A 22393-nucleotide genomic window follows, 5' to 3' on the forward strand; every position below is an offset into this window, starting at 1 on the left:
TAGACTGTAAATGTGGGGGAAGACACTGTGGTATTTTTCTTGATGTGTACCAGGGACTAAGAGCCTTTCCAGCTGAAAAGCACAATATTAATGTTTTGAATAAACAAATAACAAAATAGTTGTTGGCTGTCCTTGCCATACTTCTAGAAGAACTGCGTAGCTCTCCTTCCCTTCCCCAAAATTTGTCGGTGTCAGCCTAACAGATTGTGTTTTTCCTTCAGTGAAAGTTAACTAACCTTGCGATACTGGCTTGCCAATTAAGTGCTTTTCTCTATCCAGTAATGTCATTTCCGTTCCGTTTGACCTACATGTTGGAAGCAATCTTCTGTAACGTTTTGCTTTGCACCGTTTCAAGTCGGAGTATACCAAAAAGGCAGACATGAAAAAAACTGTATTGGATTGTTAGCATTCACCTTTAAGCATTTTATAAAGTGAGTAAAAACACTTTTTTTTTTTTCCAGAAGGATGGAATGTCTGTTTGAATGTTTAAGATGATGTTAGCACTTTTTTCATTATATCATATTTTATTTCAGTATTGTAATCTACCTTGAGGGCCATTTCACCAGATAAAGACAAGATACAGTTAGTTAGTTAGTTAGTTAGTTAGTTAGTTAGTTAGTTGGTTGGTTAGTAAGTTAGTCAGTTAGTCAGTCAGTCAGTTAGTTAGTTAGTTAGTTAGTTAGTTAGTTAGTTAGTTAAAGTGATGTCCAACACTATGGCCACAACCCTACAGGATAGAAGGGGTGCTTACCGGTAATTCCATTGATTTCAATTGTCTTTAGCAAACCTAACTTTGTGGTGGCTTGTGGCCAAGATGGTAGCAATCCAAAAAACATGCACTTGCACTGATGTTTTGTAGGTGCACATTTTGCCTCCCATCCATTTTTTGTTCAGAGCCAACCCCAGGCACATGTGAAGCTTCTCCAAGACTTTTTTTAAAAGGTTTTGAGGATTGGACACAAGCTTTTTAGAAGTTTATTAATCTGCATCTTGCTATTTTCTGTCCCACCCTCGGCCACATCCTCTGTACACAGTCAGCGTAATATCTTGGCCAGAATGCTAGACTTTTCCCGGAGAGACCAGCCTTCTCACTCATAAGCTCCATCCATCTCAGTGTTGTCTGGACTGACAAGAGATACCAGGGCCTGGATCTAGAACTTTCTACATGTGAAGCATTTGCTCTACTAATGAGCAATGCCCCTTCCTCTCAGTTTAAACTCCTTCACATGGTTGCTGTGAGAATAAAATCGCCAAGCGCCAACTATGCCACCCTGCTGGAAAGGATGATGATGGATGATAAAGCACTTCTGCTGTCAAAACCTTAAAAAAAAAAGACCCTCAGGGACTTAATAAGAATTGCAATGGAATTTTAACAAGTTCTAATCATATTGCATATTTGGTTCAGCAGAGTTAGATTACTCATCTTCAATCCAATTAGAAGAATCCACTTTAAAAAAGAAAAAAGCAAGGAGCCAGGGCGGGGACATATAGGCAATCTATATTTAGCTTCTCAAAGTCATAACTTTGTGTTGCTTAATTCCCCCATTTTAAAACAATAACAGCAGCAGCTTTGAAGGAACTTCATATTTCAGCATTCATTTCTTCCCAGACAAGTTTTTTTTTAAAAAATTGTGCCCAATGGTAGATTTTAAAATGAGTTTCCCTAGGTGCCTGGACTCAGATTGGGGAAGTTGTTAAAAGCAACAACAGAAATAGTAGATTTGGGTTTTTTGTTTTTTTGTTTTTGTCACTCAGTATATTATTTCACCTCCAATTAGCTCCATTTTTACCATTCCAGTCTTATTGTGTGTACCAGAGGCTGCTTCACTTCACCAGCTGCCTCTGAAATAATACATGCTGCAGTTTTGAAAAAAAAGTTGCTCGCTATAAACTCCATTTAAAATCCTCATTTGAAAGTGACTTGCTGACAATGTCTTCTGTCAGTTGCATTGTTTTGTCCTTCACACTTTCTTTGAAATGCTGAGGAACGATGCACATATAACACAGAGAGTGTGTGTGAATACAGACAACCATTTTGCACAGGCACCCCCAAACTCGGCCCTCCAGATGTTTTGGGACTACAACTCCCATCATCCCTAGCTAACAGGACCAGTGGTCAGGGATGATGGGAATTGTAGTCCCAAAACATCTGGAGGGCCGAGTTTGGAGGTGCCTCATTTAGCAGGTGGGACCTTCCAATCTACATGAGAAACTAGGAAGCTTATGCAGTGGGAGGAGGAGAGGACCGGGGGTAAAGAATGAGTCTTTCCGCATTCTCTGGAGCCTCCTGGGAAACCCAGCAAAACTGCTGTACTTGGAACTAAGTGTGGAGAGTGCAGGCGAATGGGACACAGCAGTGGGCAACCCTGAGGAAATGGGCCTGTCCATTCCTGCCAAGCAGTAAGTAGAGTTTTACCACTCCTCTGGTAATCCATTTTTTTCCAGTTGGGTATGGATGTGTGGAGAAATTCTCCTCATTCGGCTGCATGACATAAACAAGCCGCTTGCCAAGCAGTTAAATGCACAGCATGGTAAACTGCTGCTTCCTAAATGATTGCCTGGGGACGCGGGTGGCACTGTGGGTTAAACCACAGAGCCTAGCGCTTGCCATTCAGAAGGTCGGCAGTTCAAATCTCCGTAATGGGGTGAGCTCTTGTTGCTCGGTCCCTGCTCCTGCCAACCTAGCAGTTCGAAAGCACGTCAAAGCGCAAGTAGATAAATAGGTACCACTCCAGCGGGAAGGTAAATGGTGTTTCTGTGCGCTGCCCTGGTTTGCCAGAAGTGGCCACATGACCATGAAGCTGTACACTGGCTCCCTCAGCCAATAAAGCGAGATGAGCATCGCAACCCCAGAGTCGGTCACAACTGGACCTAATCGTCAGGGGTCCCTTTTCCTTTACCTAAATGATTGCCTGGCTTGGCCACAGGATTCAAGGAGACTCACAGGCCAATGTTGATCTACTCAGCATTAACTCCTGTTGAGGGGAAAGGGAGGCCATGATCCCTACTGCTCACAAACGTGCTTCAGAAGCTATGTGACACAGAATCAGTGCTGTGTAGTGGTTAGAGTGAAGCTCACTGAGGGATCGCTGTCTCTCAACCAAACCCAACTCACAGGACTGCTGCAAGAACACAGTCAGGGCCGTCTTTACCCAGGGGTGCAAGGGGTGCAGGGCACCCGGGCGCCAAATTCTGAGGGGCACCAGGCACCTGCTACTGAACCCCTAAGCTCTTAACTATCTACTAAATAATTTTGATCAAGCTAGAAAAACAAAATACATATATACCTAGGCATTACCGAAATGTATATCTACTAAAGGTCTTTCAACTTTGTGCGCTCATTTACCAAAGATGTGCCGCACCAGCGGCGCTTGTCATTCACAGCAGCATGTTTTAATTCCATCACTTACAGTTCAAATTTGTTTAGAGAAATCGTTAAAAAAATAATGTTAATTTTTGCTTATTGTTGGCATTTTCTTTGACTAACTACTTAGTACTTAGGGCTCTACTACACATGGGTTTCAGCACGTGATTTTAGTTTTCCATTTCTGCAAGAACGCGCCTAGAGCACACACTATGAATTCCGCAAGCTGCATTTTTTACGACGAATGCTAAGCGAGAAAGACGTTTCTTTTTCCTCCCTACTTTCGTAAACAAGAGATAAGGCGTAAGCATGGTCTCTGACGTAAGCATAATAAAAGTTAATTTGGGGGCTAAACTAAATTTGGGGGCGCTGGGCAGATCTTTGCACCCCGGCGGCACATATGCTAAAGATGGCCCTGAACACAGTCAATATTTATTCTCCTGTGTATACCACTTTGAGCTCCTAGGAGAAAATAAGCAAGTTGTATGAAGGGCGCCCAGTGCACAACTAGTGGGCGTATTTGCTTGGAGGTGTGTGAGAGGCAGATGCAACCCCAGTGCTCAAAATAATGACTGGAAAATAAAAACCCACCATACAGCTGTACATATTCCTGTCGGAAACTGTACAAGAAAGAGAACATTTCTTTATTTAGCAAACAGCAGCAGAACTGCTGCAGCAACAGGATGGTGTGATTCTGCTAGACCCACCACTCAAAGGATGCAATTGCCCGAGTGAACATGCCAGAAATTTGGAAAGGAAAATGAAGTGTAACAACCTTGAAAATACAGCAAATAAAAGACAATTCATGGTTGATATTCATCCCTGCTGGCACTTAATCAATAGAATCCATAGCCTTATTAATACAGCCAGTGCCAAGCATCTGCTGATAGAACACATTCACTGACTGAACACATAATGGCTATATTCATTTTTATTTAATTATTTCCTGCCAATATTGTACCACCTGTTGTTCTCCTTACTGAGAGTAGGGAAAAACAACACACACAAACACAAAATCTGCTTGGAGGAATGCATTTGCTTATGACAACGTTTTAACTGGATTTGGGGGAGGGGGCAGGAACCAACTGGCTTGTACTCAGTAGGTCCCATCTTAGGGCTGGTTCATGCACAAATGTTCCTCAGGCATTTTGGAATTCAGGGTCAAATATTAACATGTATTCATCACCTCTCCCCTATTATGAGATCCAGTCTTGCTTATTGAGCCACAGCTATGTCGCTGCTGCTCTCTGCCTGAGAGATACAGTACTCTGTTTCCACCACCACCCTGTTGCTTCCACCTCACTGATTCTTTCTGCTCAGAAAGCATATGGGCTGAGGTGGTTTGGAGAAAGGAAAGCTCTTCCCATTGACTCCTGCCCTAGGTTTAGCAGTAAGTCTGAGCTGGCTACAAATACAACCATTTCCTAAAGTGCCTATAAAGTTTTATGATAGGTTTAGCGAGTTAATGCCATAAATCACCACGCTGCATGATTCAGAATAATTAATTTAATAAGTGTGTCATATGAGGAAAGTAAATAAAGGGGGAGAAGTGAATGATCAGTGAAGCATATAGAATTGAAAGGAAAAAACAAAATCGCCAGCCAGCACAGAATATTAAAAGCTTGATGGATTTTTTTCCTTCTTCCTACCCTGCCCCAAATCTTCCTTGAGCTACTTCTTTTTTATTTTATTTTAATTTTTTTTAACTTTTATTTTGCTTTAAACAAGTACATATAAATATAGACAACCAAAATTACAAAGGAAAATTCCTTAATAGTAATGAAAAAAACTACAAAAAACTACAAAAAATATCAAAATACATGACACAGAACATAAGCAACTATGGGAAATATAAAAGAAAAGAAAAAAGAAAAATAGAAAAAAAAAGAAAAGGAAAAAGGAAGATGAGCCAAAGCAGGAAAGCTCATCTATTGTACACTTCCATCAAACTCACAACAGATCATTATTCTTATCAATTCTCTCTATCTGCATTCCAAAGGAATCCCTCATCTTGGTATCAGGGAGCATTTCTCTATGCGGTATCATTCTAAACATAGCCAGATCTTTCTTGCTGAGCCCTTGTCCCCTAAATAATTATTTAAACATTCCCATTCTTCTTTCACCATTTTTTTAGGTTTATCTCTTATTGCATCTGTCAGCTTTGCGAGCTCCAAGTATTCGCACAATGTGACTACCCATTCCTCTTTAGTGGGTGTATTTTTATCTTTCCAGTGTTTTGCCACTATAACCCTTGCTGCTGACATTGCATGCATAAATAGCTTAGTTTTGTTTTGGGGAATATTATCTGAAACCATTCCTACTAAAAATTCTTCCGGTTTCTTGCTAAATGTTGTTTTTATCAATCTCTTTCTCTCTTCATAAATCATGTTCCAAAATCTTTGTATCTCTAGACAGGAGCACCACATATGGTAGTATGTTCCTATCTGTTCCTTACATCGCCAGCACTTGTTATTGTTTTATTTATTTATTTTTGCAAGTTTTACAGGGGTCAGGTACCACCTATAGTACATTTTCACAAGATTTTCCCTTATAAGGAAACAAGCCGTGAATTTTATATTTTTAATCCATAATTCATTCCAAATATCGGGTTTGATTGTATGTCCCAGGTCCCTCTCCCATTTTTCTGTAATTTCTTTGATATTTTCCTCCTTTCTTTGCCAATTCAAAAGTAGTTTGTACATTTTTGAAAGTGTCTTTGGATTATTATATAAAATATCCTTCTCCAGATAGGATATTTTTTTGTCAAATCCTTTGGTTCTTTTACCCTTTTCAAGGGTGGCTTTTAGTTGATAGTACTCCAGCCAGGTTATTCCCTTCTATTTCAATTCGCTTAGGTCCTTTATTTTCGGATCACTACTTGTTTCCTCTACTAAATCCTTATATGTCAACCAATCACTGTTCATATTTATCCTGTGAACTGACATAGATTCCATTGGTGACAGCCACCATGGTGTTTTGGTTACTACTGTTTTTTTACTCCTCTCCCATACTTAATATAATGCCCTTCTCACAATATGATTTAAAAATCCTTTGTGGGATTTAACCTTGTCATAGCCTATGTAGTCATGCCACCTGTACACAATACCCCATCCCTCCAGATCTAGGACTTCCGTGTTTTTAATTAATATCCAGTCCTTAATCCATGTCCAGCTCGCTGACTCAAAGTACAGTTTAAGGTCAGGGACCGCAAAGCCTCCTTTTCCCTTCAACTCTGTTAGTAGCTTAAATTTTATGTGTGGTTTTTTCCCTTGCCAAATAAACTTGGCAAGGTCTTTCTGCCATTCCTTAAAACACTTTACGCCTCTAATTATAGGTATTGTTTGGAACATTTTAAATGTGTGGGGGTTTTTTGGGGGGGGTGTTATTTGGTTGTTTTTGTTTTTAAGTATTCTGTGTTTTTATATAGTGATATTATCTTGTGAACTTCTCTAAGACCTGTGGGTGTGGAGCATTATATAAATTTAATAAGTACTACTACTACTGCTACTACCACTCTAGCAATAAGAACTTCACTATTTAGAAGCATTTGTGTTCAAAGCATACAGGGGGCCTTTGTATTCAAAATCCAAAGAGTGCTATTAACTGTAAATTACAGGATCACTCATACAAGAACCATTTTCATAAACTTTTTTTTAGTGGAAATGTGAAAGAACTCTTCCAAATCATGATTATAAAAGTTTGTGGTGGAGCAATGAAGGGATCAGGGGAAAAACGTGTTTTGGAGGTTGATTCCACCATGTGATCTAACAGTCAGTGCTAATCATGAGCATCTTGTTGAATATTTCAATTACAACAATCCAACAATCAATTCTACAAGACATAAGACATAAGATATGGGTAGGGCTAGTTTTGTACAGAAGCAGCATGAGTCAGTCACTTCAGTCACCAGATTTCAGACAGACACTGTTTTCCAGCCTTTAGCTGTGTGTTCATTTAAAAACAACAACTAGTGACTCCACAGCAGGGATATGGGGCCACCATTTTGACTTTTCCTTCAGCTGTGGAAATGTGAAAGGCAAACATTGCCTATGGGCAACTGTGACATTCCTTTGAAGCTGTCCCTATCTTTAAAATAAAAATGTTGCCTAATGTATATGCAGAAACAAGGCATACAATATCCTACGCCAGATGAAAATATATAATTGGTTACTAATGCTCTATTTTCACCTGATAACTGCAATAGAAAGGGATCTGGATTATCTGAATAATTATATATAGAAATTGCTGGAAAATATAACATCACAAAAAGGGGAAGTCTGATCTGTGGGTTAAATAGCCCCTTGCAGGAGACTTGGTACTGAATATAGATTGGATGTTTTGTTGTTAGCCAATATCTTGCATACAACTCATCCTCTCTGCAGGTCGAGAGCCCATTCACAAATTTCTTCTCTAGAAGCCCCAAACTTCCTGAAGTCAACCCTGCATATAATACTGAGTATCACTAATTAAACTGTACTGATCATTAGAAACACTTTTTCTATTGAAACAGGATGTGTTATTATCAAAATTCCTCTCTTACTTTCAAACATAATGCAAACTTTAATCACAAGCGGGAATTATTATTATTATTATTTTTAAAAACAGCTTCTACCTGCAAAATGTATATAGTTTTCCTTGTCCTCACACTTCAACATTAAACATATCCTCCATGTTTCGGGAGAACTTTCTTAGTGAATATCATTTTTTATCATTTTATAACTCTTAGCTGTCCATTACAAGTTTCTCTGATAATCACAAAAAAAGAAGACCTGACCTCTTGTGGTTTCCGCTCATTTATGATCAAAAATAATATTTTAAATATTTTCCCATTTCTCCCCCTCCTGGGATGCAGTGGTGATTTGCACTGCTATTATTGATGCCAAGTATATTAACACTTACCGGCAGTGTTTGTGGGAGCCTGTCAGGGTTTCAATGACAAAACATTCCCCATCGTTGAGACAGTATGCAAGATCCTTATCTTTGCATGGCTTAAAGTGCTCAGATTGTTCAGTGGAGTATGTTGTGGTATCTGGAGAGAAAGAACAATGGAGAAAAAATGCTGTCAGTATAGGAAAACATATTAGAGATATATGCCCTTGGCCAGGTAGCCAACATTTGGTTTCAAAAAACAAGAACAGGAATGGTGGAGCTAGGGCAGGGGTCTGCAACCTTTAAGACAAAAAGAGCCACTTGGACTGAAGAAAAAAAACCTGGGAGCCACAAAACCATTGCGACATTTAAAACAGTGGGGAGTGTTGGGGCACACAATGCGCCTGCTCCCCTCGCTAGTATCCGCCCCGGAGCCGCGGCAAAGGTGTAAAAGAGCCACATGCGGCTCCGGAGCCGTGGGTTGCTGACCCCTGAGCTAGGGGATAACCCGGACTGGAGATCAGTGATGAAAACATAAGAAGAGTCTGCAGGATCAGGCCAATGGCCAACATCCTGTCTAGAAAAAGTTAAACTGTAAGACCAGGAGTACTTTCAGAATGGCATCTAGCAGATAAAAAGGTAAGATCCATCAGAATACAGGGTCTACTGTTCAGAGACAGAGTGCATAGTTTGCATGCAGAAGATCCCAGGTCCCTGGAACCCCCAGGCAGGGCTAGGAAAAACTATTGGCTGAAATACTGCAGAGTCACTGCCAGTTAGTGTAAAGAATGCACACTCTCCAACATTTCTCCAATGAAAATAGTGGTGCCCTATTCCAGAGTAATAACAATCACCCTGAGACCTCTGGGTATAGGACAGTATACAAATTTTAACAACAATTTAATTATTTATATCCCGTCCATCTGACTGGATTGCCCCAACCACCTTCCAACATATATAAAAACATAATAAAGCATTAAACGTTTAAAAACTTCCCTATACAGCAGGGGTCAGCAAACTTTTTCAGCACGGGGTCAGTCCCCTGTCCATCAGACCTTGTGGGGTGCCAGACTATATTTTGAAGGAAAAAAATGAACGAATTTCTATGCCCCACAAATAACCCAGAGATGCATTTTAAATAAAAGCATACATTCTAGTCATGTAAAAACACGCTGATTCCCAGACTGTCCGCGGGTCGGATTTAGAAGGCGATTGGGCCGGATCCGGCCCCCGGGCCTTAGTTTGCTTACCCATGCTATATAGGGCTGCCTTCAGGTGTCTTCTAAATGTTTAGTTACTTTTCTCCTTGGCTCGAGGGTCACATAACTCCATAGTCTCCAACATTTCTCAAATGAAAAGAGGGACTACCCTAAGGAAAAACGGGACATTCTGGGATCAAATCATAAACCAGGACAGCTTCTGTAAATATGGGACTGTCCCTTGGAAAATAGGGACACTTGGAGGGTCTGGAGAAGCTGAGATCAGTAAAATATTGACTAGAAATACTTTTCAATTCAATCCCTTCAGGGCTGGAAACACCCCAGGGTTATGCCACATATTCTACAAACAACTATGACCACTCAGTAGCGATACCAACAGAGATCTCAGTAAAAACTGAAAGCTGCAGACACTGGACTTCTCATCAGAGACAATGTAGTAACCCTACTAACCCTAGTCAGTATTATCCCAATACTGGAGTCAGACAGGTTGCAAGGTGAGAGAACCTTTAGTTATCACCACAATCATTTCCCTTCATAACTTTACTCAACCTTTCAAATTGTGATAACTTGCCAAGTAGAGCATATCTAGAAGAGGGTAACTGAAATGTCATGCAACAGGAGAGAAACCAGGGCCCTTTTTCAGCTGAAATTCACCAGAACTGAGTTCCGGCACCTCTCAGGTGGGCACCATTGCCATTATAAGAGAACAAGTTCATGGTGAGTTCTGACACCTCTTTTTCTAGAAAAATAGCACTGGGCGGGATTTCCGACTATCAAACAGCAAAGACCAGGTAAAAAACAGATGGCTACTTAATGTGGAAGAGACATTTTTTAAAAAGCTCTCTCCAGAGTTTGCTTTATGTTGCATTCATTGTAGTTACAAGATGAAAAGGTTTTCCACACAATATGATTTGTTTGTTTCTCCCAAGACCACACATATTTTTGTTACAACATCGTTTTGAAAGGGGACACTTGGAACATGGTGCTCTAAAGAGAACCGGAGCAAGCACATTTTTAACTATGAAAGGAAAACCACTGCAGGGATTACCGAAAACACAGGTTTCAGTTTTACAAAACTGATCTCCTTCAAGACGATTATTGCAAAACCTTGTCCTCTAAAATGTGAACATGACACAAGTCACTCTGTATGCTGGGTCCTACAAAAGAAAACATTCAAAATATATGGCATGGTTCTCTTGTATTTCTTAACTGATGACTCTTCAGTGCTCAAATTACAGCCACATATCAGCTCTATGGGAGCTAAATACCCCTTTCAAGAAATCAAATGTTGCAAGTGAACATTCAGAATCGGCCAGGGATCCAGCCCCAGAAAATCTAGCACAGAGAAAACTAGTACAGTGGTACCTTGGGATGCGAACGGGATCTGTCGCGCGGGTCACGTTTCGCCGCTTCCATGCATGCGTGTGACGTCATTTTGACCATCTGTGCATGTGTGAGCGGTGAAACCCAGAAGTAACACACTCTATTACTTCCGGGTCACCGCGGAGTACAAGCCGAAAATACTTATCCTGAAGCATATTTATCCCGAGGTATGACTGTATGTAAGAGGGGAGGCTACAACAGAACATTTCCTCTGACATGTAGTAGTTGTCAGGGATGCCAACAGAATTTCCTGGGCCTAGTACACTGCAGGTGGATTGGGCTCCTTCATTCATTGCCAGCCACCAGAATCTATTGACAAGATCTGCTGCTTATGTGCATATATTAGCATAGCATAACCTACCTCAGAAGGCTGTTGTAAATATAAAAGACACAGAAAAGGAAAACATATACAAGCTTAAGCTCCCGAGTAGAAAAGCAAGATACAAGTAGAGATCATATAGTTAAACAATGAAATACACTCCCATTGAAGCCTCTACTTTGGGCCATGCCCCTATGGAGGAGTTGTGACCACTCTTCATTATGCTCAAGGCTACATTCAACTTCCTTCTCACGTTGGCATTTACCTCTCCTGGAAAAATCTAGAAGCAATTCTTCCCTACATTGCCTATAGTCCCTAAATACTCAGGTGCTCCATGAAACTAAAGCTAGGCTGCGACCAGGCAGGAATGGAACCAGGGAGCATTTCAAAACTGTTGGATGGAAATGGTGAAAGGGGGAACACATAGGTTTAGTGATACCACAGCAAGAGGATGTATACCCTGAACATCTTAGCTAAAGTCACCAATTTTCATCTCCTGGGTGCACTGAAATTTCAGGAAGGGTCATTTGCAAACAATGTTCTCATTATTTCCACAGTTGCCACAGCCTAAAACCTTAATTGCACATGCTTGAACAACAGCTACTCTGGCTCACCATCCTCGATTAAGTCAATGCCATTCTGTACGTCAAGATAACCTTTAATTTTCCATTGCCCATTTACCATGAATTCCTTCGCCAAGCTAAATAGTAAGAAGTTACATTCTATTTTTTAATCAGCACTTTTAAACTGCTGCACGCTCAACATGCAATACAATGACAATCCAATTCCATTCAATTAGATTTCATCTGACAGCCACTCTCTGGTGGATATAACACCATATTACGGGGGTGGGGTGAATCCTACTTCTGGAAATGTGAAATTATAGTAATTTCAGGAGCATCATTCTCTTTATAGAAGGGCAGCGAGTGCCCAGTGCCCTGGTAGTCATTCAACTGTAATACAGTGCTTTCATTTCTGCATTACAAAAATAAGCTTGACAACCGCTGGAGATTCATGCAAAAGATGGAACATTTCCAAAAAAGGCGGTGGGGGTGGGGAGAAAACCAGAAACCACCAGCACAATTTTGTGGAATATATTTCATAAAATGGAAAATGGGCAAAATTTTAGGTATACTGGAAACTGACTTTTAGAAGAGCTTGTTCCTTATTTTCCTTAGAGAGCTTTGAAAGTAGTTTCTGTTGTGGCTGCAGATGGACAAGGAACTTATAAAAGGGCTGAGAGATATTTTATTTTATTTTATTTTATCCGTCCATTATTGACTCTGGTCAAAACAAGTATTGTAGGGTTTCATGGCAATATCCCGGAAGAAAAGGGGAGGGGATTATTTGGTGCGCTTTGGAGGGTTGTACTGTAGGGTTAACAATTAACTATGTGATATCTGAATCCCTTTATGAAAATATTGCCCCAAAGGGCATATGCAGATCAAATGTGCAATACGGATGACACCTAAACTTTAAATCAATTAGCTACATGGAGGTACAGATTCCAAAAGAACCTAAATATTTTGTATGCCTTATGAAACCTTATTTAATATATGCCCACTGAAATAATTAGTAAAGAACTGAGAAGCTGGACAATCTTAATTGATGTCCTTCTTAGGTGGAGTAGTGGAGGGGGTGAACATCAGTCCTCCCCCAGCTGTTATTTATGTTTAAGGTGCTTCTGATTTCAATTCCAGAAAAAGTGCATGGGAAATGGCAAACTTTCAGGAATAACTTTAGTTTTCAGAATATTTTCAGAATGGACGGCTTGCTTGTAATTTACTATAGAAAAGGACAATCCATGGGGGGCGGGGAGTCCACATCTGAAAATAAATATATTTTGAAGATTTGCAGTTGCACCAATTAAATTATATAATACTAAAGAGAAGCCTTGGATGAAGGTGAACTGACAGGATCAAATAATTTTTCCGTTGTAGGCACAACCTCAAATCCATATGACTGCAAAACTCTGCAATATGTTTTGGTGCATAAAAAGCACGGTAATCTAAATTAATCCCAATTAGATCTCCACAATACCCAGATCTGCCCTTCTACAGCATGGACAAAGAGGCACAATTTAGGAACTGGGAAGCGGCTGTTCCAGCTTTGGAACATCTGTATCACCACATGTCCATTCATTGAAGTACAGCTGATAGATGAGCATTCATGACAGAGCAAGAAGCTGCCTTATCCTCAGACAGAACAGTGTGCCACATACTTCACCCCTCTGACTGACAAGGGTTTTCAGCCCTTCTGCACAGCCCTCGCTCCCAGACCTACATGCAGGTGTTGCCCTAGGAGAGGGTTCTTCTTCCCACTGGCTCTACCCCTTAGCCAACCACCATTCACACAGAACCTTCATTCACAAAGAAAGAGAAGCAGAACTCAACTTGACTCTCTCCTCTAGGTGATTTTCTAACTCAAGGTCCTGTTCAGCTTAAAGACACGGCAACAGACAGCAGCAGCTCCCATCTCTCCCTCTCTCCCTCTCTTCTTGCACACTTGCATCAGGGCAGGAGCCAGCCAGTCTGCCCTTATAGACAGCCACTCTCAATGCCTTGACCACCAACAACATGTGGTGTGCAGGGAGACACCTCTCTAGCCTTGTGTTAATTTGCAAAGCCCTAAAAATATGAGGCCACAGCACCCTAGGGCAGTGTTTCTCAAACCTGGGTCCCCAGCTGTTGTTTGACTACAACTCCCATCATCTCTGACCGCTGGCCCTGCTAGCTAGGGATGATGGGAGCTGTAGTCCATCAACAGCTGGGGACCCAAGTTTGAGAAACACTGCTAGGGACTGCCTAAAATGGGCATGATTTAAGGTCAGTCTTCCTATTTGGTTACAGTGGGTAGACCTGGGGCCGTCTTAGTCTGGTAAAGGGCCCTGGTCTACCTCCTATTTGAGATGCACGGTACAGTGTTGTGAATGCATGATAAATGGGAGGGTCTAAATAAATAGGGAGGAAATTCTACCTAGACAATGTTGAAACTGCTGTGCTCTATTCCTGCATACATCAGAGGAAATATATATATATATTTAAAATCCACAAAGCCCACTGAGATCAACACATGTACTAGCTGCAATGCACTCAGATTGTTGCTGGGGTTGTATTCATCTGTGGCAGGAGCGCCCAAAGTCAGTGAGATTTTGGAATGAGGTTCACAAGAAGGTGATGATCATAACTGCACAAAGAATGGTTAAATCACCAAAACTTACTTGGTGTGCATATCTATGAGGCAGAGGTGTGACTCATCAAAGCATACCAACATCTTTAAAGTGTAATGTGAGAACCATCCCTCGCACTAAATGACAGATGAAAAACCCTGTTTTTCATTCAGTGAATAATATCATTCTTTATCATTCTCACTTTTGATATGAAACAAGCATTTAAGGAGAACAGGTTCATGCCAACAGTGGCATGCCACACATTTTCCAAATACTAAATGAAAGAAAGGGTTAGAAATGTTGCTAGATAGCCCCTGACAATACATAGCTGTGTCTTGTTTGCCAAAAGAGACACAAATATATCAGCTTGCCACTGAATACAAATGAGAACATTTTTAGTACCCGCAAAACACAGGCAGTTTCCTCTATATTTATGCATTCAACTCTATGCACCACTCTTAATCAAGCTCAGAATTTCCCTGTGGCAGTTCCATGGACAAGAAAACAGAGATGACATTGTTCAGAACAGTAGACAATAGTGATTACCCCATTGTGCAGCTTTATGGATAAAATATTACCTATTTAATCTCAAGCTCCACCTACTCTCACCCACTCAATTCATCTTGAAAGGAAACCCAATTCATCTTGGTAAGATGCAAAATTCACTTTGAACTGATGGTAATGATATCCCTCCACTACCAAAAAGTAATATAAATTATCAGTCCGTATTTTTCCCATCATGGAAGCTTGGAGGACACAACAGGCAGGAAACTAGACATGAATTTTGTTGTCTCTCTACATTAGGAACAGCAACAGGAAACTCCTGATTCTCTCCAGATACAGCTACATCCAGTGCCACCTACCAAACTATATAAGATTTGTCCACAGAAATACTATGTTTGAATTACATTTGGGGTGATAACCAACTAAATCATACACAGAGCAAATCCACAGAAATCAGTATACTTGAGTTACTCATGTCCATTTTTTCAACAGGTCTACCGTATGACTAACATTGGATAGCTAATCTCCCAGGACATTCTATACAAGATCTCAAAGTAGCTGTTTTACTACAAAGGAATTTCAGAAATAGACTGGAAAGAGAAGCTGCTGAATTGCAACTTATTACCAAACTTAAAACCATGGAGAGACCTGGTTTGAACAAAGACATTGGATTCTTATCTCATTATACATGACAAAGCCATTTTTCACCTTCTCACCCCTTGCTTTTTCCTGTAAGACCTATTGCAGTCGTTAAGAGTCGTCAACAGGCTCATCACAGCTATCTGCCAATCACCCATTCCCACCACCCTTCTGAGTAATACCCCTCCCCACCTTCTCACTATATAGAAGGATCTGGCAACTTCTGTTTCAGTGTATCTGAAGAAGTGTGCATGCACACGAAAGCTCATACCAAGAACTAACTTAGTTGGTCTTTAAGGTGCTACTGGAAGGATTTTTTTTTTGTTTTGATTGGATAGCTAAAGTTATCATTATGCTCAAATAATGTTTTAAAATTATTTACCCCTTTGTATGTCTTCTGCTGTATCATTGCAGATATCAGGGCAGATTATAAGGAGTGTATTCATCTTACTTTAAAAAACAACAACTGTGTAGCTGATGCTGATTTGGGGGGAAATACAGTTGAAAATGGTATTACTGCAAATAGGCACTGTAAGACTAGGAAGATTTCACTACCTCCCACCACAGCTAGTTGACTGGGTCTTTATCAATCTTTTTGGTGAATTTTTGGAAGACAAAATCTGTACCTCTGCACCAGAGTTCTTTGGGAAGCTCCTCCACTGTCACTGTCATTTGTGTCTGCCAATTTATCTCCTTCCCTATTCTCCCAAGCTTATCAAACTGTGAGGAAGGACAAGAAGTAGGGAAAACAGCATGGAGAGAGAGCAGGCAAAAGCCAAGGAGGTTTTAAGGCAGGAGTAACCAAAATGGCAGCTAAACATTGTAGACCACATACATCTTCCATCATCCCAGGCCACACTGAATGGGGCTGATGGGAGTTGTAGTCCATTGGGCACCACATTGGCTACCTTCATTTTCAGGAATTCCTTACTCTGGAATTATGCAGAGCAAAGCGAAGGTCTATGTTTTAACTCTTCCTGGTGAAGGAGTCTGTTTTTTAAAAAACCTTTGTTATTATTACCTTCTTCATTTATTTATATTTATTTCAAACTAATTTTGAAATAAATACAACAATAATTGTTGAAATGTACTCATAATAAGACTAGATCTATTAGGAAGTGTATACTAATGTGCCTCATTGTGGTTCAGCAGATCTCATGGGAGGTCATTTGTGTTAATAATCTTGACATCAAATGGCATGAATTATCGTTTTAATTATGATAACTGATTGTAAAATTGTGTTATTAAACCTTCAACAAAGTTGTTAACAGAAAAGAGAAAGAGAGAGCTTTTTTGCCCCCCCCCCTTGGCTACAGACTTTGCTCCTCCGCCCCCCCAAAAAACACTTTTGGGAAACCCTGAGATGGAGGGGAGCAGGAAAACAAAAACAGGAGGATTGTTACCAAAGAATCCAATCAGTGATATATCTTATTATGTTCTATGAACTTACTGAGATCTTCTAGAAATCCTTCAGAAATATTTTCCAAACAGTCATCATGACCTTTCTTAACCTTTCCCCCCTTTCTTTACTAAAAGTAAACATACTTAAGTTCTTCTCATATGCCTTGGGGAACTCTTATACCCACAAGGCTCAATGTCCGATACTGCTGATCTTGGTCTGCTAACAAGGCTGGAAGCTTTAGTTCTTGACAATTTTGGAAGGTTTGCTGCTACATTCATCACTTCATTCCAACTTGAATCCAATTGTAGCCTATGTGTTTTGCTCTCAGCACAAATTTTGTTACGTGTTCGCATTATCTTGACAGGTTTGGCAGACACTCGCGCCTTTCCCCCCTTTTTAAAAAAAAAGGGGGGGAGTGCATCTTGACATTTTGCCTTGCCAAAAGTAGTAAATAAATATTTCATAGCCCTTTACCATTAGCATTGTGTGCAAATGGTGGGGCTGGATGGCTGCCATATTTCTCTTATCAATATTAACATCCCCAATATTTTACTATAAATGCAGCCATCATAATCATCTGTGGGCATTTATTTCTACTCACAACCCACCTCAGGCTCTGTTCTACAGTTTACAGTTATTATTCTCAGAAATGAAATGTGCTTATAGGGATTATGCCTGACAGAACAGAGGGTACTTTTAGTGGTGGCTTGTGGGAATCATCTTAGAGGGGAAAGTTTTAATATGCCTAGTGTCTCAAAAGAGGCACCATTGGGGGGTGAGGGCTCCCTTAAATAATCTGCGGCCTGAGGCGGGCCTCTGTGGGCCTTCCTGAGGCTGCGGCGGGTTTCCCTCCTCCTTCCCATGACATCAGAAGTGCATGCTGTGTGCCCCAAGGTGTGGCTTGCTGGACATCGTTGCAGGGAGTGTAGAGAAAATAGAAGCAGCATTTAGGCCAAGTACAAAACAGCTGACCACTTTTGTCCCGTATCTCCTCCTCCTAACGTTTTAATCCTTCTCCCAGAAACCCTGAGATGGTGGCTAAATTCTTGCAACTCCAGGTCAGAGCCTCAGATCTGACAACCCTACCTGCAGAATGCGTCCCTGAACCCTGAAAATGCCTGTTGATTGTCTGGATGGAGGACACAGAGAAGTGTGTGAGTGTGTGTAGAAAGTAGCCTGCTATGCAAAGGGACACTCATGGCCGACTTTTGCCTACCACTGGCATGTGACCCTGAAAGGTTGCTCAGAAGGCAATGAGGCCCTCAGGTGAGAAAGTGTCCTCCATCTGTGCCTTAGACATTCAACAAACTCACTGTGTCAAGTATCATCTGATTACTGGCTTATTTCCAGGGCCAATTTCAGCTGCCTTTTATTATGGCAATACAGTGGTACCTCGGGTTACATACTCTTCAGGTTTCAGACTCCACTAACCCAGAAATAGTACCTCAGGTTAAGAACTTTGCTTCAGGATGAGAACAGAAATCATGCTCCGGTGGTGCAGTGGCAGCAGGAGGCCCCGTTAGCTAAAGTGGTGCTTCAGGTTAAGAACAGTTTCAGGTTAAGAACGGCCCTCCAGAACGAATTAAGTACTTAACCCGAGGTACCACTGTATCCTAACAACCATGTCCTGGGCTCTACTTACATTAAGGAAATCATCGCTTCCCATTTACAATCATAGCAAGGAGACTGGCGTGATCTTGGGCTTAGACCTTTTCCCCCGCTACTGAGATGCTGCTGGTTATAAAGTGCTCTGTGTGTATTCCTATTACTGCAGCAGCCACCTCTCCCCTGATTGTTTCCTTCAGTGCTACAATAAAGTTTAAAAATCAGAATAACAAGGGGAGGAGCATATACACAGGTTCTTCCCACCTGATGATATCCTTGCACGGAGGACAGCAGCTTTAATGGAAAGACCTATAGATACCATAGAATTGTAGAGTTGGAAGGGACCCTGAGGATCATCTAGTCCAACCCCCTGCAATGCAGGAATATGCAGCTGTCCCATACGGGGACTGAATCTGCAACCTTGGCGTTATCAGCACCATGCTCTAACCAACTGAGGATATGACCCTACATAGTTGCAGCTTGCAAACCAGACCATGTTAGCACAGGAAATTTCACAAGGGTAGTAGATGAAGGGGCAGTGATTGGTCAGGCAAGATGAAGTTTTGTACCCTCAACCATCTCCTTCTGTTTTCTCATGGTTACAGGTACAAATAAGGGGGAAACATCTGTTAGACTTATGGAGCAACTTGTATGGATTAGAGTTCATTTCGTCAAAAGCATTATATGCTATCCTCAGGTGTTTGAGGATCCTCTAGTCCGCAGAACCTTATGCCACAATAAAATTATTGATCTTTAAGGTGCCACAAGACTCCTTTGTTGTTTTTCCGCAGTAGACTAACAGAGCTACCCTTCTGAAGATCAGGTAAGAAAAAGAAAACATCCAAAGTAAGTCTCAGGAATTTGTGAGATTTTAATCAGGTAGTATGAGGAGGTGGCACAGAGAAATTTACAGTGAAAACCTATGCTTATCTACTCATTGAGTTTGATTTGATGGGGCTTACTCCATTGTACGTGTGTACAGCATTGCAGGTATAGTCGTATCTTTTATACGCTTGATGTAGAAAAGCATCCCTTGTTGTTAAAACATGTGCAGCTGGAATATGTGTGTGTGTGTGTGTGTGTGTGCGCGCGCGCAACCTAACACCACAGAAGTGTTTAGTTGCAAAAAAAAGCTATTTGTTGTCAAAGACTTGCTAATAGCTTATCTCACTGACAATGTTGCCCTCTTCCAGAGAAGCAGAGAAGTGGGTCAAGGAATCTGCTTCAGAGAAAGGCAAGGTGGAGATAAATAATACAATTTTAACCCTCAGCTGGTTCCATCTTCCAAGGTAAAATGTCTAAAAAATTATTATTCACTACAGCATCTATCATTCTGACATCCTAATGGTATGGGAATATACAATCAGGCTATGAAACTTTTACATTATTCTCAGAATCCTTTCACATAAAGGGATCCATACATCATTCATTTTATGTTATGTGTATTTTTTTTTAAAAAAAAATCTTGTTTCCACCCCTTTAATCTTTTCACTGCCTGTTTGAATCTTTTACTTCAGAATCCCGAAGGAGATATAAGAACAGTGGAGGAGAGTCTGTAGTATCACTGTGAATGGGTGTGCTCAATATAGCTTGCTCTGATATTTATTTCTGCTAAGCAACATGAATAGATGTGTTAGAAGGGGGTTTGCCAACACGGTGACCTCCAGATATTGTTACACTACAGCTCCCATCATCCCTGACCATGAACCATGCTGGCTGGGGCTGATGGGGACTGAATTTCTGGATTAGAAACAGATTCCTTCTTCAGTGGCTGCAAACCTGAAACAATGGCAGCAGAATCGTCTCTTTAAATGGGTCTGCACCAATTACATATAAAGCAGAGGGTTACTAAACCCTCCCCACAATTTAGCTTTCTGCAATCCTAAAGTATCACTTTTATATGCCTGTTGTCTTTATCCATGGAGTTTTCTTGGCAGGGATACTGTAAAAGCAATGACAAACCTAGACAGCATCTTAAAAAGTAGAGACATCACCTTGCCAACAAAGGTCCGTATAGTAAAAGCTATGGTTTTCCCAGTAGTGATGTATGGAAGTGAGAGCTGGACCATAAAGAAGGCTGATCGCCAAAGAATTGATGCTTTTGAATTATGGTGCTGGAGGAGACTCTTGAGAGTTCCATGGACTGCAAGAAGATCAAACACTTATCCATTCTTAAGGAAATCAGCCCTGAGTACTCACTGGAAGGACAGATTGTGAAGCTGAGGCTCCAATACTTTGGCCACCTCATGAGAAGAGAAGACTCTCTGGAAAAGACCCTGATGTTGGGAAAGATGGAGGGCACAAGGAGAAGGGGACGACAGAGGACGAGTAGGTTGGATGGTGTTTTCGAAGCTACCAGCATGAGTTTGACCAAACTGTGGGAGGCAGTGGAAGACAGGAGTGCCTGGCGTGCTCTGGTCCATGGGGTCACGAAGAGTTGCACACGACTAAATGACTAAACAACAACAACAAAGTATCACTGATCAGCCGGAGGCAGGATAATTATCACAGTGTGCAGATTGCAGGGAGGTATACCACAATCAGGGAGAGGGGTTAATTCAGACCCTGACTTGAAATGGGACAGATGTCACACCCACTTTGACCCTGAACAGGAAGTTAGTATCAGGAGCAACAAAGTTTAGTGCAAATTGTACTAGGATGGGTGCCAGCTGGGAATGCACTTCCTTCATAATAAGAAATCAGGCCTATTCTGTCTTCAGAAGCTCTGCCATAAGCCCAGCAGCATGTTACTAAATTTGTCTGGAAATGTGCCATCAAATCCCCACAGGTGACAAAAGATTCCAAACTCAGCTTATGTTTAGATAAAGATGTTCAGCCTGCAGAATGGAATCAAGTGTAGAATCAAGACTTTGCAGGGTATTTTTACTCTTGAGAGTCTGGCATCTAATAAACTTGTGTAATGTAAGATCACATCATGCTCTGTAGTTTTAAATGATCCAGAGTGGAATGAGGTTAAGCACACCCCTGGAATGGCAACATGCAGAGCAAAATTATGGTAGAACTAAAGTGCTCTGAGTGCAATGACAGTATAGAAGCAGCATAAACAGTGTAATAGTAGTCTGCAAACTATCTTCTTTCTCTGGTACCTGTCATTCCACTCTAGAAATGTATTGGGGTGGGGCACTGACCTTGAGTTAATGAAATTCTGATCTAATAATAGTGTGAATTATTCAAAACACAGAAGAGGGATCTCAGTATCCTTGCCTTGGTGTCTGATATTGTATCAGTATTAACAAATTGGTTTCCACTCTTCCAGATGCTTCCATGACTATACTGAGCAGTTATCACAAATAATATTTCTTCCTGGGTAATTAAATGCAAGAGACAATACCTTTACAGATGTGCATCTGTAAAGAAAGAATCATTAAAAAGGCACATCTAACATCTGTTTCCTTACTAGGGATGGGAGACAAATTCCATTTGGTAAAAATATAAAGTCACTCAAATTTGCACTTCATGAAACAATATGCAAACTGAAATACAGCTATCCTTCAAAACGTGCACTTGTTCAGTTTTTTTCTCTTAATAATCATTTTTATTAGTTTTCAGTTACAGTCCAAACACTTGTTCAAATTTTGTGATGCAGTTCTCAAAATGTTTACAAAAATGCATATTGTAGGGGAAAGTGTGCATAAACATATGTGGATCAGGCCATGGCTACTAATGTTCAACAACAGGAAGCTTCTAAATGTCCCAGAAAGACACCTAACTTAGAGTTGTCCAACAAAGGAGTGGGCTGGCCGGGGGTTCTACTTCCCCATCATTCAGCTACACAGTCATGCTGCCCATCTGCCAGCTACAGAAGGATTGTGGGGGACTTGGCTTTTGAGAGTCAAATATCCATTCTGAAGAAGGTGTAGGAAGCTGAAAGTCTTTTTTTTCTAATCAGCATGCAATA

General features: G+C 40.9%; 1 protein-coding gene across 3 annotated transcripts in view; it reads right to left on the bottom strand.

The window, feature by feature from the left end:
* NRG3 (neuregulin 3) overlaps positions 1–22393 on the bottom strand; it is a 611592-nt gene that overhangs the window by 352851 nt on the left and 236348 nt on the right. For all 3 annotated transcript variants that reach the window (XM_077930602.1, XM_077930601.1, XM_028729231.2), the window contains exon 2: positions 8264–8393. In XM_077930602.1, coding sequence (XP_077786728.1) covers positions 8264–8393 — 130 coding nt within the window. The remainder of the gene's footprint in view (positions 1–8263; positions 8394–22393) is intronic.

This window comes from Podarcis muralis, chromosome 6 (genome assembly GCF_964188315.1).
Source record: "Podarcis muralis chromosome 6, rPodMur119.hap1.1, whole genome shotgun sequence".
NCBI lineage: Eukaryota > Metazoa > Chordata > Lepidosauria > Squamata > Lacertidae > Podarcis > Podarcis muralis.